Source organism: Xyrauchen texanus, chromosome 2, assembly GCF_025860055.1.
Source record: "Xyrauchen texanus isolate HMW12.3.18 chromosome 2, RBS_HiC_50CHRs, whole genome shotgun sequence".
Lineage (NCBI taxonomy): Eukaryota > Metazoa > Chordata > Actinopteri > Cypriniformes > Catostomidae > Xyrauchen > Xyrauchen texanus.
The window spans coordinates 25719257-25736738 of NC_068277.1; the positions used below are offsets into that span (position 1 = coordinate 25719257).

The 17482-nt window shown below is 42.6% G+C and overlaps 1 protein-coding gene across 10 annotated transcripts in view; it reads left to right on the plus strand.

Moving 5' to 3' along the window:
- LOC127655298 (transcription factor SOX-6-like) overlaps window positions 1–17482 on the plus strand; it is a 184305-nt gene that overhangs the window by 100830 nt on the left and 65993 nt on the right. For all 10 annotated transcript variants that reach the window (XM_052143064.1, XM_052143083.1, XM_052143091.1 and 7 more), the window contains 2 exons: window positions 4137–4309; window positions 5688–5756. In XM_052143064.1, the coding sequence (XP_051999024.1) occupies window positions 4137–4309; window positions 5688–5756 (242 nt within the window). The remainder of the gene's footprint in view (window positions 1–4136; window positions 4310–5687; window positions 5757–17482) is intronic.

Sequence of the window (17482 nt, forward strand, 5' to 3'; positions counted from 1 at the left end):
CCGCAACAACCGCTCCACTGATGATGCCATTGCATCTACAATACACACTGCTCTCTCCCACCTGGAAAAAAGGAAAACATATGTGAGAATGCTGTTTGTAGACTACAGCTCAGCATTCAACACCATAGTGCCCTCCAAGCTTGATGAGAAACTCCGGGCTCTGGGCTTAGACAGCTCACTGTGCAGCTGGATCTTGGACTTCCTGTCAGGCAGGCATCAGGTGGTTAGAATGGGCAGCAGCATCTCCTCATCACTGACCCTCAACACTGGAGCCCCGCAGGGCTGTGTTCTCAGCCCACTCCTGTATTCCCTATACACACATGACTGTGAGGCAACACATAGCTCCAATGCCATCATTAAGTTGCTGACAATACGACGGTGGTAGGTCTGATCACTGACAATAATGAAACAGCCTAACTAAAAGAGATGTGGAAGGCCCAGACACAACTAAACAAGTGGATAAGTACATCAGAGTCTCTTGTTTGAGAAATGGAGAAGCAGATGCCTGACATGTCCTCAGCTGACAGCTTCATTGAATTCTACCCGCTCAACACCAGTTTCACGTACAACAGTAAAGAGAAGACTTAGGGGTGCGGGCCTTATGGGAAGAATTGCAAAGACAAAGCTGCTTTTGAAACTGAAATAAAAAAGAAATGTTTAGAGTGGGCAAAGGAAAACAGGCATTGGACAACAGATAATTGGAAAAGAGTGTTATGGATCTTAACCCCATTGAGCTTTTGTGGGATCAGCTAGACTGTAAGGTGCGTGAGAAGTGCCCGACAAGACTGCCACATCTATGGTAAGTGCTACAGGAAATGTGGGGTGAAATGTCACCTGAATATCTGGACAAACTGACAACTAGAATGCCAAGAATCTGCAAAGCTATCATTGCTGCACATGGATGATTTTTCGATGAGAACACTGAAGTAGTATAAGAAGTTGTGAATTTTTTTTTATAAAAATGTAGTTTCACTTTATTAATGTCCTGACTATACATTGTGATCAGTTGAATGCCACTTTGGGTGAATAAGAACCCATAAGAACAAAATCTCTACATTATTCCAAACTTTTGGCTGCCAGTGTGTGTTTGTGTGTGTGCATATATATATATATACACACACACACACACACACACACACACTGGTGGAATAATGTACAGATTTTGCTGTTTCGGAAGGAAATTGGTTTAATTCACCAAAGTGGCATTCAAAAAAAGCACCATCACTATTTGAGAAAAGTAATATTTTATCAAATCTAGACAGGCCCCATTTCCAGCAGCCATCACACCAACACATTATCCTTGAGTAATCGTGCTAAATTATATATATATATATATATATATATATATATATATATATATATATATATATATATATATATATATATATACACACATACAGGGTTGTGGATAGTGAAGTACATGTAACAGGATTACGTATTTAAAATACAAGTAACTGTATTCCGCTACAGTTACAGTTTAAATTATTGGTAATCAGAATACAGTTACATTCAAAAAGTATTTTGATTACTGAAGAGATTTCTCTACATTTTATTGTCATTTGTTTCATTTAATATTTAGTCCTTTCAGATGAAAAACATTTATACAAATAAATGATGTGATCCAAAGTGCATTTGAACACCAGTGAAACACTTTCTTATGATGTGTTACATTCATACGAGGAGACAGAGAAGTAGGTTTGAAGTAAGTTTGGAGTAGAAGAAATAGAAATAAACCTTGGGTAAATTGTCAGTTTAACGCTAAGCTAAAATGTTATTTCTAGTCATTTTACATGCACATGTTATCAGGCATGATCATATTTTTTATCAAGAAAATTCACGTTGGATCATAATTTATTTTTTCTAGTAAGACCTTTGATATTACGGCAAAAATCTTATATCTATATCAAATTTATCTTCTTAAAAGAAGATAAATTTGAATGAACTTGTTTTAGAAACAACACTGCATAAGATATTTAGGTTTTTCAGAGAATGTATTTTTAACATGTGTATTTTGTCTTACTGTACTGGCAGGGTTTTATAGTCAAATAAGTGAAAAAAATCGATCAGCGCTGGGTTATGCTTGTAAAGCAGTTCAATGGAAAGGAGGAGGCGAGAACCGGCCTGGCGATATAAACAATATTTTAATGATTAACTTAAACAAAAGACAAACACACACACAAGACGGACATGTCCGTAAACGATCACTCTCTCGTCGCACCACCATCCGCAATCGGCCTTTATCCCTCTCGGAGGCTTAATTAGCCTGATAAGGGACCGGGTGTGTATAATCACGACCCGGCCCCGCCCTCCGCCCTGTCACAATGCTATTTGACATCGAAAAGCCCTTCTGACTTTGTGGAGTGGCTCTCCCTTCATCCACTGAGAGATATTCCGCAACCCCTAGCAACCCTCTATCATGCACTCACCTCTCTCGCTAGCTCTCTCACTCTCTTTCTCTCTCTCGTGTGGGGGCAGATGTCAGTCCCATCAGTAGCCACTGCTAAATGTGTTCCTTCATGACTCAAGCCAAAGGTTAATAAAATCTGTAGCAAATGTATCAATTTTACAGATAAGCCATTCACAACAAGTGTAGTTGGCTGAATAAAAAGTCAATTCAGGCTCAGGGAAACCACATGCAGCAGAAGCAGTGAATGGGTGCTTTTTATGTGCCTTTTTTGAGATAGGATAAATAGGGAATTGCAGCCTCTTTCTCTCTCTTTCTTCATTGCAGTGGCGACGGCAGCACAGGGCAGACCATTAAATTGCTTTGAATGGGGGCTGGAGGTTGACAGCCCCTATTAAGACAAATGGCCTTCCTCATCGGAGAGATAAAATAAATCAGGTGTTTAGTCAAATTAAAATAGTTGAACTAGAGTGGGCCCCAGGGAGCACCTATGGAGAAATTCAAGACAGATGTGTCCAGAGAAACATAGGAAGGCACCCAGGAAAGAATTTAACACTGAGCTGGCCACAAGCCAAGGGAATCATACAGTTCGTACGGCTCTCTGGCTCTTCTTGAGGTTACTCACAAAAAGGAAAAAGAGAGAGAGCAACGAGAGACCTAGTTACCATCCAGCTTCTCACAAGCAATTATGGCTACTTTGTAATTCAGGGAAGGATCACTTAGCATTGATTAGCAAAAGGTACAGCACTTCCTCCTGGAAAGACGTCTATGAGGCATCCTTATTGTCTTGTGTGATTATGTGATCAAAAGCAGTGTGATATTTTATGTGCATGTGTGTGTGAGATAATGAGAGGATACAAAGGTGACAGTGACCCTGTTTGCAAGAGGCATGTCAGTTTCAAGGTGTTTGTCTTGGCTCCTCCCTTAATGAGAATTGAGAGCAGACATTACACAGCAGCGCCTCAGTCACGACAAACATGCCACTTTCGCCAACACACACACACACACACACTTGCCCTGTATTGTCTGTCACTAATCTGCCACCTTCACTCGTCTTGTGACAGCTCCTCTTATTTAATGGGAACAATTTCATTCCTCACATTTCTCAGTGAAGCTGTGATCACCAGAAGTGAAAGAGAGAGTGGGGGCTTGCAACCTTCGCACTTTTAATGAAGCTTTTCTGTTGTCAGAGGTTGATACCATTCTTGGCTTTGAAGGAGCTAGATTTTCAGAGGACAGACCTTACCTCCCTCTCTCACTGCCTTCTGTAGCGTTCAGGAATTCTCTTGACTTAGACATAGCAGTCTTGGATGCTCAGCATTTGTTGTCTCTGTTTTGGCCTCTCAAGAACAAACATATTGATCCCAGGATCTCCTCTGTGGGTGATTTTTATATCTCCAAGGAGGGCTACTGATGCACAAATCAATTAACAAGGGTCTGTTTTCAATGGCTTGCTTGCTTTGTTTGCTCTTCTGTCTCCATGAAAACTGGCCTTGATATAGAGACTATATTATACAAAAGGTGAGGGACATCTGGCTGATGTAACTTTAGACTTAAACCTTTTTCTTCTCAATGCTGGGAGAGTGTATGAGGTCAGGGACACTCACTTGAGGGAATACCTTTATCTACTGGCTCCATATGCATATCCAGAAGGTAGAGTCTGGAAATCTTTGCCTTGTTTATGCACATGCTCATGGGCCTGTGTGGTTGACTCGTTGTGTTCTGGCTGCAGGTACTCCAGAGAGTCTTGCAGAAAAGGAGCACCAGCTCTCCGCCATGATCACTCAGCTCATCAGCCTAAGAGAGCAGCTCCTCACTGCCCATGATGAACAGAAGAAACTTGCCGCCTCGCAGATGGAGAAACAGCGTCAACAAATGGAACTGGCACGCCAACAACAAGAGCAGGTGAGAATGTGAACCCCTGAACCTGGCCCATATCTCATTGGCTTCATATTTTATATGTCCTATAAATCCTGTTGCTTCTTTTAAAGCCTATCTTATGAAGACATTATTATCCATGCATCACCTCTTTTCACTTTACTGTCTCATTCATCAGAGGAGGTACTAAAAACAAGATTGCTCTTATTTGCTTTTAAATAGGTAATGAGTCTTCCTGTTTAGCTATTTCATTTACTCTATGATGTTCCACTCCTAGACAAACCCAGGCTCAGCAGTTGTGAGGAAATATGCACAGTATCAGTTATTATACAGTGTATAATTGATGAAATATGGAAGAATTGATCCCTATTAGATCAGACTTGGCATGAAATGTGTAAATGTGAAAATGTGTAGATCATGCAAATGAGGCGTAGTGAACGCATCAGCAGATAAGCACAGCTCATGAGCTCTGTTAATGTTGTAAAAGATTAATCTACATATCCACTGTTTTTATAGCTAAACCACATAATTGCTGTCAATTTATTTTGCAGATGTATAGGAGTATATTAATGTTTTACATTTACCTGAAATAGATGTTCACATTTCTGAATTTGCCCTATTAATTTCACCCGATTCTTCGCATTAATATCTAAGTTCATGAGGATTTTATCTTCATTGTATACATAGCTGATTTTAATAAATGGTTATGGTAGGAATTTACTGTTTTGCAAATGCTCAAGAATGCATCCCTTTCCATTAATGACAAGCAAAATGGAAGGAAAGGATGGGGAGTGAGAGAGGGAGTGGGGGCTGCCTGAAGTTAGGATGTCATTTAGCCATCCAGACACGACACAGTAATTAACTGTTGACACTAGTGAAGAAGCCAGCACAAATTAATCCTGACACATTTGCAGATGGGTGATATCTTACAGTGAACACTTTGTAATTATATTTGAAAATGAAAATGAAATGACACTTAAACCTAGGCTGTCAGGCTCACCGAGGAGGAGGAACGGGGGAGTCTGAATGGCCGGGAGAGAGGGAGAGAGGGAGGGCTAGAGGGAGGGCTGGAGGGAGGGATACATTGACCGATTAAGGCCCACCCTTGGGCAGACCCAACCAGGCTTTCACCCTGCTGCGGATCGCCCGGCCAGACCCGGCTGTGTATAATAAACTGGCTCTGACATTAGCTCTTCACTGATTACAGTTATTAGGGTCAATTGGTAGATGAGAGATGTTATCCACAAGCTCTGATTGCATATATTATCTGTCTGTATAAATACATTGTACAATGAATCCAGTTGCACTTACATAGACATCCTTTAATGTCTTGGGCCTTTTAAATTCTATTAGAGTGTAAGTGTTCTGACTGCATTCAGCTAAACAAATCTTTTTGCTTTCTCAGATTGCCAGACAACAGCAGCAACTTCTGCAGCAACAGCACAAAATCAATCTCCTTCAACAGCAGATCCAGGTCAGTGCCGACTTTCACATCTTCATCTGCTCTTAGCTCATCATGTAGTTCTACAAACACTGTTATTTTGTTATTACGATTGTCATCAATCAAGTTACAACTGTCACCAATCTGGATAATTGGCCAATGGTAATTTGGAAAGGGCTATAGATGGGTAGAATAATTATCACTCCCTAATTAATGAAGAAAAAGGGAAAAAAAACACAAAAAAATGAAAGAAAGCTTAATGACACCAAGTGGTGCCTGTTTGCATGTTTTGTGGGAAAGTGCCCTAAGGGTTTAGGACATGAAAGCTGCTGGTAAATGCCTCTGAAATTACACTGTCCCAGTGCAGTGATGTGGCAATGGCTTCAGAAAACAGCACAAGTGCTAATGTTAGCCCCAGTTCTCATTGTATCCGACACGGGTAAAAAAAATTAGTTTGCTTTAATGCATTGCATTGACTGCATTGCGGCCAGCTATTCGGTAAACATACCATGTTGACACATAAATTGCATAAGCCATGCCTTTTACAAATATTTGCTGCTGTAAGTCAGCTTGAGTGATCTTTTGAAGCTCTCTCTTTATAAGAGTATTTCAAGAATAGGCTCATTGAAAGTTTGCTCTTTGCTAAAAAATAATGGAATTGGATTAGTTGCAAAGTACACAGAGTGGTCACCCAAATCCGTTTTGTTGACACAAAGTGGATTGCACTTTTTTTTCCTCCATCAAGCAATTATGTGAAGTGAAAAACTGGAATACAGAAGGAGGGAGAATTCACATCAGTTAAAAAAAGAGAGAAAGCTTACAAGGGCTCCATAAATAAATTTGATGTATTTGCGAAGAAAGGTTAGGGTTAGTCCATAGTAATTATAATTGGCAGAAAGAATAGAAGTCTATGGCATGTCTGCATTCAGATAACTAAGTAAACGTGTGTGTGTGTGTGTGTGTGTGTGTGTGTGTGTCTGTGTCTGTGTCTGTGTCTCTGTGAGCGTGTATTTATCACTTTGTGGGTACCAAATGTCCCCATAAGGATAGTAAAACCCGAAATTGTTGACCTTGTGGGGACATTTTGTCGGTCCCCATGAGGAAAACAGCTTATAAATTATACTAAATTATGTTTTTTGAAAATGTAAAAATGCAGAATGTTTTCTGTGAGGGTTAGGTTTAGGGGTAGGGTTAGGTTTAGTGGATAGAATATAAAGTTTGTACAGTATAAAAACCATTATGTCTATGGAAAGTCCCCATAAAACATGGAAACACAACGTGTGTGTGTGTGTGTGTGTGTGTGTGTGTGTGTGTGTGTGTGTGTGTGTGTGTGTGTGTGTGTGTGTGTGTATGGACAGATGATGATTTGGTGTGCGCGGTATGTGTAGTTCCATCAAGCCTATTTGACCACCCAGCTTGAGAACGGACATGCACAGTGGCAGTGGTCAAGGTCTTTAGACATACACCATACACACATAAAATACAAGGGCACAGAGAGTAGCCCATGCCAGGAGATTCTCTGTTTGTCTCCTTCCTTCGTGCTTTTTTTTTTTCTTTCCCTTTAGTACATTTATCGGAGACAGGTACATGTCTCCCCACTCCTTCATTCATTCTCATATTTGCATCCAATACACCGTTATGTCAAATTGTCTTGGTTCACATTTTTCATCTCTTTTTCACACTCATCCCATTCTCTACCTCTCAGTCCTCACTTTTCACTCTCTTTTTCATGTCTCATCTATCCCTCTGAATTTGACTTACTCTTCAAAGCCTCTGAGCTTGAGGCCCAACTGATGGAATCCAAGCTGGTTTTCTTCTCACGTGCCGAGAACCACTCTAGCAATCACTCCGAGGTTAACCATCAGCCTTTCTTTTTCAATCTACTCAGAAGTGTCAGGTAAAAACAAACCAGTGTCTTATTTACACAGCCCGGAGCATAACAGATTTATAGCGCAGCAGTAAAACCACTTTCAAGTGCACTTCTCAAGAGAAAGACCCAATCTGTTAAAGGCCCCTGCTGTTGAAGAGCAAGCAGAATAGCCACTGTGCTACTACCTTCTGTTTGACGCTCTCCAACACTCAGTGCATTTTAGAAGTACCACTCTTTACTTTCCAGTAGACAGGCCCCTACACGCTTACTGTGTGTTCAGTCAGGAGCAGTGGAGCAAGGATTTGTGTTAGGATTTGAGTCTCCTGTGTTTGGATAACTTGTGGCGACGGTCATATCAAGCAGCAGTCTTGAGGCGTAAAGCCCAATGTATATTTCGGTCAGACGCGGACACTCTGGACACGTGACACAAATCTTATCATCAGCAGAGTGCGCGAGCACTGAACGCACGCAGTTCGATTTTTCTAACCGCCCGTCTTGGAACACGCAGAATACACATGTGCCTGGAGTTATTTGCACTAATTAGTGAGTCCACAAGGTGGCAACACTTACATTTGAGCCATTGTTGTCATGAATAATTGCTAGAAGATGTTATCGATGCTAAACATCAGGAGATGAAGGTAAAAACAACAACAGTTGATGTACAAGTCAAGAATGCGTGTGTGAGGAGGTTTGGAGATACCTGCAATCCTATAACTCAATTCTGAAGAAATATAAATATATTTTTATGGGTCTAATCTCTTGAATAGAAAGTCCAGTGTCTCATAGTGGTTGTAGCACACATGTGGCAACCGCCTGTGTATGCATGCACATTTGTGTGGAGTCAAAATAGAAGTATACCTAGGGCTTAACTAACCAAAAGCAGCAACGATATTATCTTAACTAACTTTTTCACTAAAATGACAGTAGCTCAGCTGTTTTGAAAATTGTATAGCTTTGCATCAAATAAGGTTTTACAGCCAAGCAAGCTGAGCCAATAATAAAACTCTCACTTATATGTAGCACTGAAAATAAGATTTGTTTTAGGGAATTGGTTGGTTTATGTAAAAGAATCAGTTCAAAAAAGTTCACTACCAGTTCACTCATTTGAGTCACTGCGTGGCATTTTAGATCTTCTTATTCATAGCTAAATATTTTGCAAAGTGCTAAGATATTGTCCTTAAGTAACTTCAGTGTAGTAATTTCTATGTTTCTATTTGTTAAATGTTAGCTTGACTGAATGTCTAGCTTGTAGCATGGTATGCTGCACAGATTCAAAGCAGCTTCCCCAACACTGCAGCCCTGATCCCCATTCTCGATGGTACTACCCGTCCATGATAAAAACAAAAGAGATGGTCCACATCTGCTGCTGTTAATGGTTACACTGGGTCCTTATCACAAATGTTTATACCCAGAACACTACCAGAAACAGAGAGACACCAAGATATTTGGGCTTAGGACCCATGCTATCTTATCATGCTTTTTATCTTCTCTGACTTTGTTTCCATATATCATTACCAATGCACAGTTGGTCATAAAGAAGAAGGGAACATCAGAACAAGTGTAGGATGCAGTGGTAAGCCAGAGAAGGCTTGCTAATGCAGTTCACTGGTACTCTGTTTTCATTAGAGCTAGATCTACAAAAATGCCCAGTGCTCTTAATATACAACAGCTTTGAGTTAATTAGTATTCCAAACAAGCTCTTCAGCCTTCATGTAGCAGACGTAAAAGTTGAGTGGTAAAACAGCATGCGAGGATTAGGTTTCCCTGCTGTTGCGTTGAGCGTGTGCATGGTTTAAAGAAACAGCCTCGCCATCAAAGTGCTACTGTTTTGGCTCAGGGTGAAGTGGCATTTTAGACCTTTATTGATGATGTAACTGATCACATCACTGGATTCTTTAAACTCGACTGAATGGGGTCCAAATAAAACGATCATGCCTGTAACCCAATACAGTGCTAGATCTGGCATCCAAATTCTGGTTTCTCCGGAAAAGCAAAAGAGTTGGAAGCCAGCTTTGTTTGGAACTGTATGTTGCCCAACTCAGACCACTTTTAAACACAACCTTCTCTGTGTTTCATCTATTCACATTTTTTACAAAGAGGGCCGATTGATGGAGAGATCGAGTCTTTGTCTTTTCTGAGTTACAATGTCACTTGTTTAAAGATAGCAGATGTTTAGATTACAGCGTTAGGAGGCTTATCAGAACTTCCAGCTCAAGGTTTTGCTCTTATGTATTTCTTTAGCTAAAGCCTCTTGTTGAGAAATTTCATATGGTAACTAATTCCATCCAGGGACTGGATTACCATTATGCGATTTAAGTACATCTTAAAAGCCATCAAAGATTGAAGGAAAGGCTAAGGAACAATTAAAACAAACATTGAAAGTAAATCTTAATCTGCAAGATAAAATGTGTAACTTATGCAGGACAAGTGAAGCTGGACAACTAAGACCATGAAAAAGTAATTGCCTTCAACTCAAATTGAATAATAATAATAAAACATAGATGGCAACTCCTTTAAAAAGCATCCCAGGGGATACCTCAAGTTGGTTGAGAAAATGTCAAGAGAACATTCTAGGCAAATTCTAGGCAAAGGGTGACTACTTTGAAGATGCTAAAATGTAACACATTTTTTATTTATTTTGGATTTTCTTAGTCACAACATAATTCCCACAGTTCCATTTATTTTAAAGTTTAAGGGATCTGTTAAAGTTGTGATGCTTTTTCTATTATTATAAAATGTTAAGAAAAAGATGATAATAAAGAACGAGTAAGTGTTTCAAAACTTTTAGTACTTTAGCGGTAGTGTAGGTCACCGAGCATACTAACCTCCCTCACAATCCACACTGACCAGCAGAAAAGGGACTTATTAATATGTAATTTTATGTTCAGCCATATCCTCGAGGCATCATTTAAATAAATGTCCTAATAAAACACTCTGGACACCTTTTGTCCATACCAAGTGCAAATGCGACATATCAGTGTGTGACTTAACTTCTCCGGTTAGTTTAATAGAAATGCTTTGCAATGGCAAAATATGGGCAAGAACTTCCTGTTCAATACAAAATCAGGAAGATGCTCTCTCAGGTGAAAGTGACCAATTAGCCAAATGTTTGAGACTGAATGCATAATAATAAAACAAAATCTTGGGTAGGCCTAGTAGAATCGGGATTAATCAAGCAGAGAGATCTGGGTTTTGCTGACCTGTTTACAAAAGCTAGTCTTCTTGATAGTTCCTCTCACTGTTTTATTCTGTATCACAGCTTTAAATTCTGCTGTATTTTTGGAGGCCGAAAAGAGCTCCCATACTATACGCAGCTTCCACTACAGAAACAAAGATCACATATGAGATTAAGGAGACACAAAGAGACATAAATGGAGGCAAATGTTTACTTATGTTATTTTTGTACGTTTTTCCTGAGAAAAAGACCCCAGTAATCTCAAATGTGTCTCCTCTAAAGATCCTCAATTGATCTCAACAATGTCTCGAACTGTTCTTAGATATGACAAGACTGCCACTGCTGTCAAAAGTGAGAGATTTCTCATCAATATCTTTCAAGACCAAATTATCTTAGCTATGATGTTCACATTGATTTTATAGCTCAAAAAGAAACAAAAATTTTTCAAATGATACATGAAACAGATAATTTTTTCACCAAACATAGTTATTTATTACCGTTATGGTATTGATAAATGATTAATCACTTTTCTCCAACTCCTATTTCTTTCGCTTAGCCTGAGCTGCCAAGGCTTTCGACATGTCTGTGTTGATGGACATCGTAGCTTGGTCCTCGGCCACTCCTCCACCCTCTAATGGACGACAGCCACGCCTCCCCAGACGGATCGGAGGCAGATCTCCTGCCCCTAGTTGACGGAAAGCCCTGTCGCGTTTTTGGTGGATGGAAGGGGTCTCCCCTGCCCCTGGCAGCGGTCCTCCACTTCCAGGCGACCGGGCTGCTCCGTCCACCGACTGATGGCCATGGCTACTCCATTGGGGTGGATGGTAGTGGCGAAGACTCTACCTCAGCGCATCCCTCCTCCTCGCCGGGTTTCGGCACCAGTGTAAATGGATTAATGGAAAGGATGAGATGGGAACTGGCTTGACGATATAAATAATAGTTTAATATAAAACTGAAACAAAAAGACAAACACACAAAGGTGTCTTTGTTCTCTGTGTTCTACATGTCTCTTACACTTAATATTTTTGATAATGCCTGCCATGCTCAGTTGAGATTTCAAAGGTTTATGTATATTTATATCATATGTGCATGTCTATTAGGTAGTATTGTCTCTTTCTGGGCACTGTTTTGTGATGGCAGCTGTAAATTCCCAGGCTGAATCTGTTCTGGGGCTGACGTGCATCTCTAGCTCAAAGTTGGCATGGCGCCAGGCATTCCTGCACGCTGGGGCTGGTACAGTGTGAGCTGAGGTGACGCAGGGAGGAGAACACACAGGTGGAGGCAGGCACATCTTATTGTATACACACACACACACACACACATGCACAATCATCAAGAGAATAATGATTCTCTCAAAGGTCAGCATGAACTTTAGATACTGGGGAGAGAGGCGAGGCTACAGCGTGTTTGAGGAAACATTCCAGTTGAGATTAAACAACTGTTTCTCTATGAGAATTATATTATGATGCTCATATAATGTCTCTCATATCACTGCAAACAAGAGCTTATTAGCTCTCGTCCCGTTCTCCCTCCTTAGAGACAGAATTGGAAAGAGAGAGAGATAGACACTGAGCTCCATTTGTCAACGGACAGAGATGCTGTTTGTCTGTGTTGGGGCATTGTTGTGCTGACTGTTGCTTCCTATGTTTTAAAGCAGAGCGCAGGTTCAAACACTCTATCATTGTGCAGGCCTGGTTCTACTTATCTAATCCCAGGGCTCCACTTCCTCTTGCTGCTCTACTGAGAGAAACTTCCACGTGGCTGTCTTCCGCTGTCCTCCCTCTCTCTCTCTCTCTCTCACTCTCTCTCTCGCTCTCTCTCTCCTCTCTTCCTCCTACCCGTCTCCTCTCTCCCCTCTTTCTTCTGCCAGCACCGGCTGGATCACACAGTTCTCTTGCTCTCCATCTCTCACCCTCTTCTGGCAAGCGCTACTTCCCACTCGCTCACCGGCGCCTCATCCACTTCTCATTCTTAGACTGACACAGAACATGCACACTTTTTCCATTTTTCCACACTGAATGTGGGGAACAATAGAGGAACAACAGAGGAAAAAACTACTAAAAAGTAAATTTTTGTGGGCTTTTACCTTTAATTGGACAGGATGGTATAGAAGTGACAGAAGACTATATGGAGATATAGTGGGGGTATATACCAAAGGGGGTTTGGTAAATTACACAAGCCAAATTCAAACTTGGGTCACTCACAAAGAAGTGCAAAAGGTGCAGGAGAACATACACTCCCATAATTTGTTCAAAATGCTTTCAGTGTTCCATTATAATGAAGTAGCACAAATAAAAAGAAGAGAGATGCGTAGAATTCTGTATTTTAATTTTGTGGAAATCTGCATAAATTTCATTTTGAGTTCTACAATTTCTGCAGATTTCCGGCAGCCCTACTCATTTCCTCTCTGTTTACTCACTCTGGACATATCATCAATTTAATACACTTACAGATGACATAATCACACAATTCTAGATTTTGCATTTATAACATGTTTTTTTTTATCTGTAATGGGTTTAAATATATAATGAGATTTTGATGAGTAATTCTACACATTTCTGATATTTTCAACACTTAAGCTGGGTTTCATAAACTGTATTCCAGCTCAGTGGAAGAGGAGTGGCGCTATTACAGCTAAAGCAGAAACTGTTGTCAACATTCACTTCAAAGCAGGAAAGGTTCCCTCACATGTGGTTTTAAAAGGTGTGGGGGAGCAGCAGGGAGCCTCTAAGTGTTAACTGATAATAGCTGCATACAGCCACCAGATTAAAGATTCTTTTTAATTATACACGGCTAACCACCACCATAGCAAAGCCAGACAGACTACAGACGACCTGCGCAGATGACAGATATAATGTGCGAGTGTGTTTGTGTGAGTTGTGAACTGTCTGAGGGTCCGGTCAGAAGGTGGAATTGTGTGCCTTTAGGACATTATTTTCTTCCTGTGGACTGACAGGCAGATATAATTAAGTGTGTGTGTTTGGGGGGGTTTGTTGGGTTTGTGTGGTTTGCAAGGACATTTTTTTAGGTTACAAACTGGTAATTACAAGGTTTATGAGGACATTTGTTGTGTCCCCATAATTCAGATCCCTTAAAAAACATACTAAACTATGTTTTTTGGAAAATGTAAAAAAGTTTATTTGAGGGTTAGGGGACAGAATCTATAGTTAGTACAATATATAAATATCATTATGTCTATGGAAAGTGTGAAAGTGTGTGCGCGCGCATGTGTGTGAGAGAGTGTGTGTGAGAGAGTGTGTGTGTGTGTGTTTGTGACTGATCTATCGCATATGTGTGCCATTTCCCTAGAGTGTGCCCTCATAGGCATGGTTGTCAGTAGGAGAGGAGGCCAGACAAAAGGGTTAATCAGAGGCAGCTTTCTCCGTACATTACTCACACTAACTCAAAGCATACACTTCTGGCTTTGTTGACCACTACAAAATAATTCAATCTTCAATAATTCGATATGTATGTGTATTTTGATTGTGTAATAGTTGTATTTGATTATAAAACTTGATGCATACGTCCTGTCATCCAAGAAGTTCAACAGTTTGTCATCTTTTTAAGATTACTGAATATGACGAGAATAATAACAGGTTGCGAAGCCCCATTTTCCTCATCCTTTGGTGCATCAGAGCTCACAAACAGGAATAGAAGAAATATAGCAGTCTGTTCTGAGAAGTTGCATAAGGGTGTTCAGGTCTCTTCTCTAGCTATTTTGCAGATTGGTGACAGGATTCACATGGGATGTTGAACAAAAAGAAACTCTGTCTGCACTGACAGAACAGAGCCTCCTAATTAAACACACAAGGCTTTGAGGAACTCATTCGTTATTTATTTTTTCTGAGAGAAAAGAGACCTCGCTCAATTTTTCTTTGGGGATGTGTTCAGTTCTTTTAAAGTCTCTTTAAAACGTATCGGTTACCTAACGTAACCTCGGTTCTCTCTAGATGAGGGAACGAGTATTGCGTAAGCTAGCTTACGCTACGGGAAAGATTCATCTTTTCTGAGATATTGAAGCCAAAAAATTATCCTTAATTTTGTATCCATTGTCAACGCAGTGCGGCAGCTGCAGACCTTGAGCGGGCTAGCTAGCGAGCTCATTGGTTGCTCTACGGCAACTGCTGCAGCCTATAGACGAGCTTGGGCGAACTCGCATCCAATGATAGGCGTCCGCGCGCTCACTGCATCAAAGCCCGCCAAAAAGGGCGTGACTAGAGTGCATATAAGCGTAGTTCGTAGGCTGGAACCCTGGTTTTCATTGACTGAAGCGAAAAGTCGCTCGTGGCGTGAGCACGGCCGGCTACGCAATACTCGTTCCCTCATCTAGAGAGAACCGAGGTTACGTTAGGTAACCGATACGTTCTCTTACGAGAGGTTCTCTCGTATTGCGTAAGCTAGCTTACGCTACGGGAACCCATTGTCAACGCCGTGCACGCCAAGAATCCACTGTATGAGCCCCAGGGAATTAAGGGGGAACCCGGGGGAGCCCTTATGAGTGGGGAAATAAGATTTGGCCGGCAAGAATGCGGGTCAGTGTTTGTGTAATATATAAGCACATAGTGGGAAGGGAACGACAGAGCGGCGGTGCCGGTCTGTGTGGAATGTGTCCCATCAGTGCAGCTCACCAGGGGAGCTGTAGCGTATTAAACCACTAGTAGTTTTGCCTGCAGAGCGGGCACTTCCATATTGTAAAATCTGACAAATGTGGAGGGAGAAGTCCATCCCGCTGCCACACATATGTCGTGAATGGGAATCCCGCTGGACCATGCCCACGAGGATGCCATGCCTCTAGTGGAGTGAGCCCTAATGCCCAACGGCATGGCAGGTCTTTTGACGCGTATGCAGCAGCAATAGCGTCCACTATCCATCTAGATAGTGTCTGTTTCGAGGCGGCGAGACCTTTGGTGCGCCCTCCGAACGAAACGAAAAGCTGCTCAGAGCGTCTGAAAGCGGCGGAGCGCGCGGTATACAATCTCAGTGCTCTGACTGGGCAAAGGAGATTGGCGTCGCGTTCGCTATCGGATGCTGGTAGCGCCGATAGGGAAATGACCTGTGCTCTGAAAGGAGTACCGATCACCTTGGGAACATAGCCGTGTCTAGGTTTTAAAATTACCTTGGAGTCACTTGGTCCAAACTCAAGACACGCAGCGCTGACAGACAGCGCGTGAAGGTCTCCCACATGTTTGACTGATGACAGGGCAGTCAGAAAAACGGTTTTGAGTGAAAGGTATTTCAAATCCACGGATTGAAGTGGTTCGAAAGGGGGGGCTTTCATAGTTTCGAGAACTATAGAAAGATCCCAGATAGGAACCGATGGGGGCGCGGGGGTTCATCCTTCTAGCTCCCCTAAGGAAGCGGATGACCAGCTCGTTTTTTTCCTAATGACTGGCCGTGCAGGGGTTCAGCGAACGCCGCAACGGCTGCCACATACACTTTGAGCGTGGATGGGGATCTGCCCTTATCCAGCAGCTCTTGTAGAAATACGAGCAGCGACGACACCCCACATGTCCGCGGGTCCAGGTCTCTGTCGGTGCACCATTTTGAGAACACAGACCATTTTGACGCATAGAGTCTTCTTGTGGAAGGGGCTCTAGCGTGTATAATGGTATTTATTACTCCTTCTGGCAGAGCGACGGGTAGTCGTTGATCACCCACGCATGCAGCGCCCAGCGCTCTGGGTGGGGATGCCAGATTGTGCCGCGAGCTTGAGAGAGGAGATCTGCTCTCACTGGGATGGGCCACGGCGCTGTCAGTGACAGCTGCGTAAGCTCCGGGAACCATGTCTGATTCTCCCAACGCGGGGCTATGAGGAGCACCGAGTGACGCGTTTCCCTGATCCTCTGCATTACCTGTGGCAATAGCGAGACGGGGGAAGGCGTAAAGCGGGCGCCTGGGCCAGTCCTGGGCCAGCGCGTCCTCGCTTTCGAGAAAAATATCGGGCAGTGAGAGTTCTCTTCTGACGCAAAGAGGTCTATCTCTGCTCTGCCGAATAGGTGCCATAACGTCTGGACTGTTTGAGCGTGCAGGGACCATTCCCTGGGGGAATATTGTCTCTGGACAGTCTGTCCGGGCCGTCGTTCAGGTGGCCTGGCACGTGCGTCGCCCTCAGCGAGCGCAGGTGGCACTGGGACCAACTTAGTATGCGTTCCGTCAGATGGAAAAGGTTCCTGGATCTGACACCGCCCTGACGGTTTAGGTAGGATACCACAGATCTGTTGTCCGAACGGACCAGGACGTGGTGACCCTGAATGACCGGGAGAAAGCGCACGAGCGCGTACTCGACCGCTATCATTTCCAGACAATTTATGTGAAGGAGCTTTTCCTGAACTGACCATAGGCCGAAAACCGGAGAGCCCTCGCAGACCGCGCCCCAACCCGTGTTGGACGCGTCTGTCGAGATGACTTTTCGGCGAGATACAGCTCCCATTGTCACTCCTCGCTGATACCACTCGGCCACTGTCCAAGGCTGCAGAGCTGAAATACAGGTCTGAGTCACCTTGATGGGCTGGCGGCCTGTGGCCCAAGTCCGGCGAGACGCGGGTGCTTAGCCAATGCTGAAGCGGGCGCATGTGCAGTAAACCCAGCTGAAGTACTGCTGCGGCTGAGGCCATGTAACCTAGCACTCTCTGGAATTTCTTCAGAGGCGTGAGGCTGTTCATCTGAAAAGATGCGGCTAGTCGCTGAACACGGCGCGCGCTCTGTGTAGATAAG